The sequence below is a fragment of the Pinus tabuliformis genome, chromosome J (assembly GCF_031772625.1).
Source record: "Pinus tabuliformis cultivar Carrire ecotype Pingquan chromosome J, CPIR1, whole genome shotgun sequence".
Taxonomy (NCBI): domain Eukaryota; kingdom Viridiplantae; phylum Streptophyta; class Pinopsida; order Pinales; family Pinaceae; genus Pinus; species Pinus tabuliformis.
The window spans coordinates 297,080,890-297,088,175 of record NC_142295.1 but is presented as its reverse complement, the minus strand read 5'-3'; the positions used below and the strand labels follow the sequence as shown (position 1 = coordinate 297,088,175).

At 36.5% G+C, this 7,286-nt stretch overlaps 1 protein-coding gene across 1 annotated transcript in view; it reads left to right on the top strand.

The window, feature by feature from the left end:
• Positions 1-634: 634 nt before the first annotated feature.
• Positions 635-7,286, top strand: part of LOC149226931 (uncharacterized) — a 191,509-nt gene continuing 184,857 nt past the window's right edge. The window contains exon 1 of the mRNA XM_089380357.1: positions 635-3,041. Coding sequence (XP_089236483.1) covers positions 635-3,041 — 2,407 coding nt within the window. The remainder of the gene's footprint in view (positions 3,042-7,286) is intronic.

Genomic DNA, 7,286 nt, shown 5'->3' with positions numbered 1-7,286 from the left:
CAAATAATTCATAACAGAGGCACTTGGAAATTCCCCAAATAGTTCATAACTGAGGCACTTGGAAATTGGAATTCAGGGAAAGAGGAGGCTTAATGATGGAAGACTGGAATGTCAAGATGTGCACTATCAACCTGTTCAATCCACTAGCTATTGACTCAAATGCATTGGCATTTACATTAGTATTGTCTTATCAGATAATTTCATTGGCAATAGCTCTGCAGGAGAGGATTGACTTTGCTGGTTTTTGCCAACTGCCCTGCAACTCTATGATTGTATTTGAATTGTTGAGCCCCATTCTGCATGAGCCCAGAAGCCTCACGTGCATGTATGCCCACTTTATGGATGATTACTACTGTTATCATGGCATTTACCCATATTTCATGGCTTCCTGTAAAATTCTGCTCTTTATGAGATTGTGTAGTATTCTCTGAACATTCTGAGACACTAACAGGCTGTTTTCAATAGAATCAGAGGTCACAAAACATGGAGGTTTTCATGGACTTCATGAACATTATGACATATGGAATTTCGTTTCCTTATGCAAAATTCTGTTCATTGTGACAATATGCTTAACTGTTCCTGAACATTCTGACTACAATGAGGCTGTTGTCATGGTAAACAAAGGGAAAACAACATGAGTGTGCCTGAAAATTCACTGTGTATTGCATTGAGGGCACTTGTGGTTGCCCTTTTGGTGGTTTACCTTGATGGACTTAATGAAGAGGGGCAATGTCTTCTTGACTTTAAGAAAAGCCTTAACGGCCAGTCTGGCATATTGAAAAGTTGGATTCCCACTGATGAGAATCACTGTAATTGGGAGGGTGTAAAGTGCATAAACAGTACTGGTGATGCTAGAGTATGGTCCCTCAATCTCAGTGGCATGAATTTGACTGGGAACTTGTCCCCCAGTATTTCGAATTTGACTTATCTGAGAGTTCTGAACATTTCAATGAACAAGCTGTCTGGTGAGATGCTGCCTGAGCTTGGGGACTGCTTGCAGCTGGAGATTCTGGATGTGAGTAACAATAACTTGCAAGGTAACATCCCTCCGCGATTACACAAGTTATCGTCCTTGAGAAAACTGTATTTCTTTGAGAATAGAATTAGTGGAAAGCTGCCACAAGAACTTGGTAATCTCTCATCTCTTGTGGAACTTCTTATCTATGGCAATAGTCTCAATGGTCCATTGCCTAAATCGTTTAAGAATCTCAAGAACTTGAAAGTCTTGAGTGCCTACCAAAATTATTTGAATGGCACTATTCCAACTGAATTCCAATATTTGACCTCTTTGGAACATCTACAACTTTCTGATAATTTCTTGACTGGTATAATTCCTCCAGAGATAGGAATTTACAGTAGACTAACAGTGCTTGATCTGTCAAAAAATCTTCTCAGTGGGAATATACCAAGTCAAGTTTGCAAGCTTGGAAAATTGCAACAGTTACACCTTTCGTCCAATCAGCTGGTGGGGAATATTCCTGATGGTGTGAAGACCTGCAAATCTCTAACGCAGCTGTGTCTGGCAGAGAACAAACTGACTGGTAGCCTACCAGTGGAGCTTTCCGAACTTGTAAATTTGACTGCAATTGAATTATATCAGAACCAGTTCAGGGGATTGATTCCACCAGGGCTAGGGAACTGCAAAGCTCTGGAGAGGCTGCACTTGTTCAATAACTATTTGGTGGGTCGCCTCCCGCCTGAGCTTGGGAATCTTTCGCAAATAGTGGATCTAAATATCTCATCAAATAAGCTTACAGGAAGCATTCCTCCACAGCTTGGAAAATGCATAAGACTTCAACGACTTGACATGAGCAGAAATTCTCTTAGTGGCAGTCTCCCAAAAAAGATGGGCAATCTTCTTGCCTTGGAATTACTGAAGCTTTCTGATAACAAACTGTCAGGAGAGATTCCTGCCATTCTTGGAAGCTTTTCTCATTTGACAGAGCTGCAAATGGGTGGGAATAACTTTTCAGGACCTATCCCACCACAGCTTGGTCAGCTTAAAGCCATACAGATTGCTCTAAATCTGAGCATGAATATGCTTTCAGGGGAAATACCGGTTGAACTAGGAAATCTGAATTTGTTAGAATTCATATATCTCAATAACAATCAATTTGTTGGTCAACTTCCTCCTTCATTTGCAAATCTCTCCAGTTTAACCGTGTGCAATGTTTCATACAATAACCTTACTGGCCCTCTGCCTAATATAGCTATATTTCGCAACATGCCTGTTAGTTGTTTCATAGAAAATCAAGGCCTCTGTGGAGGGCCAATGCCAGATGCATGCCAATCCTCAAATGCAGGGCCATACCCTGTCTGGCAGAAGCCCAGCAACACAACAGGGCAGCTTGTGGCCAAAATTGCTGGAGTGTTAGTGGGGTCTTTATTGATTATTATGGTGGCAATTTGCTGCTTTTCCAGGCAGCCAGCACGTGTGATTGTTCCTCCAAAAGATAAGCCATCTCTTGTTTACTTTTTCCCTACAGAGGCCATCACTTGCGAAGACATAGTAGAAGCCACAGATAATTTCTCTGAGACAACTGTGATCGGAAGAGGAGCTTGTGGAACAGTTTATAAAGCCACCATGCATTCTGGACAAGTTATTGCTATCAAGAAGATGGCTTCTCAAAGCCAAGAAAACCATGTGGAAAATAGCTTCAACACTGAGATATCAACTCTTGGTAAAATCAGACACCGCAATATCATAAAGCTGTACGGTTTCTGCTATGACCAAGAATCAAAGCTTCTTTTGTATGAGTACATGCCAAAAGGAAGCTTAGGCGAGCTGCTTCATGGAAGTTCATGTATATTAGATTGGGATACTCGTTACAAAATTGCTCGAGGAGCAGCAGAGGGGCTTTCATATTTACATCACGATTGCATGCCACGAATTGTTCATCGAGACATAAAGTCCAACAATATTCTACTTGATGATAATTTTGAAGCTCACGTGGGAGACTTTGGACTGGCCAAGCTGATTGATGTTCCATATACAATATCAATGTCTGCTGTTGTTGGCTCGTATGGCTATATTGCTCCTGGTACGTTATGTCTGCATCCTGAGAAATATGCTAATGTGTTTGATAAGTTTCTACTGCATGATTATTGCTTCTATGCGTGATATGCTTATTTTTGTGGTCTATGCTTATTCAAGATATATTTCAAATTTAATACTCAACGATATGCTTATTGTTGTCGTATCGTTTACTGAATGAGCCTTTCCCTCTTTTTTTTTGTAATGATGAAGGAAACTAAGTTAGGGTTAGCAATAAAATTTGGGTTATTCTTGGTTTTGTGATGAGTAGAAAGCTGGGGACTATTTATCTTGTTCTCACATAGTAGTAAATTGGAGAATTTGAACAGTAAACTTCTTAATACATAATACTTTAGTTTTAAGGTTAATGAAATTGGCCAAAAAATTAGTATTTTATTCATATATATTTAGAGATTGGGAATAATTTTTTTACTAATAAATAAAAATAGAAATATGGTTGTAGGTACAAAAAAGTAATGTTTGTGGTTTGTGGGCTGCTACAGTGCACAAATCATCTGTGTGTGCTCTAGCTCCTATTTCTCCTAACTATATTTGCTTATCTATGGAACAAAATGATATGGAAAGAATGGAATGTCTCTTCCTCCTTGTGGCCGAGTTATAACACAGCCCCAATAGCCTACTAGTGGTAAGTTTTGACTATATCAACTCTTAACTAGAGTTGCAATATAGACTCTTCTAGAGTCTTTGACATCAAAAACAAATGGCCTGCCCCTTTTCCATGAATAATAGGGGACGCGGCATCCTCCTGAATTATAGGTTTGAAAACAGGAACTTCATTATAGGTTTGAAAACAGGAAGTTCAACTTCTGAGTGGCATGATACTTCAAAATGCTCCAGGAACTTTGGGTCTTGCTTGTAAAAATGACTCAATGAACTAATTCCTCCACTTTTTCTTGGCCAAATGCATCTAGATAGATGATAAACAATATAATGATCCAATCTCAAAAATTTTCCATAAAAATATGAATTCTAATAATAAAAATATATATTTAAACAACAATAATAATTTTTTTTTTTTTTAAATAGAATAATTTAAATTATTCATTTTTCATATATTTTAAATTTTTTTTATAAACCAAAATCATCCCTAACATACGTATGAATCTTTTCAATGGTTATGGTCCTTCTCAATCATAATATCTTTTATATGGTTATGGTCCTTCTCAATCATAATATCTTTTATATGTAAATAATAGTTTGATTGTATGTAATTTAATTATATGGGAAATTTGGTAAATATTTAAAATAAAATATTAGAAAAATTATTAATTTTATGTGTAATTAATGATTACAAAATACATTTATATAAAAAGTCGCATTTTATTTTTAATATAAAAAAAGTCACATTTTATTTTTAATATGAAAAAAACATTTGTTAACAATTCAGTTATCAAAATTTATATTAAAAACTTATTTTATTAAAAAAATAATCAATATTAGTTTTATAATATTAATAAATTATATTATATTTTTTAAACTAATTAATATTATAATCTAGTTTATGATTTTTTTATTTAATTTTAAAAAAATAATTAAATAAAACGTTATGTAATTTCCCTTGAGCCTTTCATTTAACTTCGTATAGAGCAATAGGGTAAATGTTAAGAACGTATTTATATTCATATTGGCAGCATGGAGGTAGGGTTTTGAGCAAAGAGGGCAAGGAAGGTTTTGTAGGGTTTAATGAGAGAGCAATACCGTAAATGAACAGATTTATATTCATATTGGCAGCGTGGAGGAAGCTAGGGTTTTGAGCAAAGAAGGCAAGAAGGTTTTGTAGGGTTTCGTGATACAGCAATGGTGGAAATGTTGGGAACATATTTATATGCATATTGGCAGCGCGAAGGAAGCTAGGGTTTTGAGCGAAGAAGGCAAGGAAGGTTTTGTAGGGTTTCGTGATATAGAATGTTGGGAACATATTTATATTCGTGTTGGCAGCGTGGAGAAAGCTAGGGTTTTGAGCAAAGAAGGCAAGGAAGGTTTTGTAGGGTTTCGTGATAGAGCAATGGGATAAATGTTGGGAACATATTTATATCAATATCAGCTGCCGGGAGGAAGCTAGGGTTTTGAGCAAAGAAAGCAATGAAGGTTTTGTAGGGTTTCGTGATAAGAGGAATAGGTAAATGTTGAGAAAATATGAATAATGCTGAGAAAATGTTTATATTCATATTGGTAGCGTGGAGCTAGCTAGGGTTTTGAGCAAAGAGGGCAAGGAGGGTTCTGTAGGGTTTCGCTTTATGACGAAAAAAAGATTCCAGTTTTTGCTATGAAATAATTTGTGCATTGTTTTTCTGGTCCATCTCTAATTCTTTATCTGGATATTTGTTGTCTGGAAACTGCTGAGAATAACATAATTTGCCCTCTCTGGCTGGGTAGCGGTAGTGGGCAGGGGTCATTTGGAAGAAAATGGGATCAAATTTCTAGCGTATATTTGTCAAATTTGTGCACAACAGGATGGCATGGGTAATGGGAGAAAAAGGACTACACAAATATTGGGTTATTCCCAGTATGCAAGCAGTTAAAAAAATATATATGGGAGATCGGTGGAAAAACGTTGAAATTACAGATTGTTGGATTTATTCATTGATATTTCGATGATGCCGTATGGAAAGGTGAACTATTGTTAATTGGATCATGTAGTAGTAGAAAGGCGTTCAGTTGCTACTGCATCATCATCCTGTAGAGCATTGTTAGGGATTTTTAATCGGTCACCTTCCTGGACTGCCTGCTCATCATTCTGATACAGCCATACATGGAGAACAAGGTGCGTCGAATTCTTGCGTGAATACGAAGAAAATGACGCTGAACTGTTAAAATCTACCGATAAATTCATGTGTTTGATGTTTCTTGATTATTTCTTCCGTGTGTCGGTGTGAAAACTTTTGCACTTTTGGCTGTGCACCCAACTTTCATAAAGCTGTCTGCATGGGATCTATTACTAAAGTAAAGCTATTATATTGGATGGTGATATGCTTAGATTTACAAAATTGAGTTGTTCTTGAGAGTGACTGAGTGCTGAAACAAAACTTGGCTTCCTGTAGGCTATGATAGACGAAAATAGAAGAGAGACACTAGACCAAATATGCTATACAAAATTGTAAGCCTGAATCTTAACTGACTGCATATCCACCTAGCTTGCCCTTCTAAATGGTGTAGCAACATAAATTATAATGATAGTTTTGCATTGACAAAAGAAAAATCTCCCATTTGCTCTTCATGTTCCTCCCATTCGCCCTTTTCTTCCATGGTGGGACCACTCCTGCTCCCTAAAGCCCTTCTGGGGTGGAATGGGGGGTGGAATTACTGCAGCAAAGAACTAGAAGAAATCCAAACCCCAGAATAACTCAGAACCTCTGCAACTGAGTCCTATAGCCAATGCTCTCAATTGCCAAGGTGCTGGAAGAATGACAAGGGTTGAGTGGGAGATGGATCAATGCTAATTTTAGTTGTTATGGTATTTTTTATTTAGTTTCCAGATTTTAGTAATGTTTTGAAATTTGATTAACAGAAATTAGGTTAAACAATTAATTTCAATCTTGAAATTCTAAAATATTTTAGAAATGTAAAACTAAGTTATGTTACAGAAATTTGCAACTAAATTAAATTATCGTAATAAAATATAAAACATTGGTATGGGGGCCATATTTGCACTATATTTCAAATACAGGTTGGGAAGATTATCTTGAATGTATTTGAAAATGAGTACACAGTGTCCCTGGTGCGAGCAATGCTGAGGAGATTGGCCCCTTGTTATACCTGCTAAACCACAAACTTAAATGTAAACCCCAAACTTAATGGAGGCTTCACCAAAGAAATGAGTTGAGGGAGCGAATATACCTCTAGTATTGAGAAATGGTTTACACACTGTGTATTGTTTATGGGATATTGGATTGTGACGACCTTCGTTCGGTATATAGAACAAGACACAGATCGTTGGCAGACCAAGCAACTATACAGAAAATAGCAACTGGTTTAAAGGCGCACTCATGTTTATTTTAAATTATGCAGGCCTGAGTGTAATCATTGTGATCAAGTCTTTTTGGTAGAGGTATATTTTAGGCTTATATGTAATCATTGTGATCGGTCCTTTTGGTAGAGGTATATTTTAGGATTATTTCTTAAAAGGTATGGAGGGAGTGCACGTGCTGAGTGTAAATCTTAGAATTTTGATATTCAAATCACTTTTATTAATGATTCTTATAGTTTAATAAATTTATGTATGACTCTTATA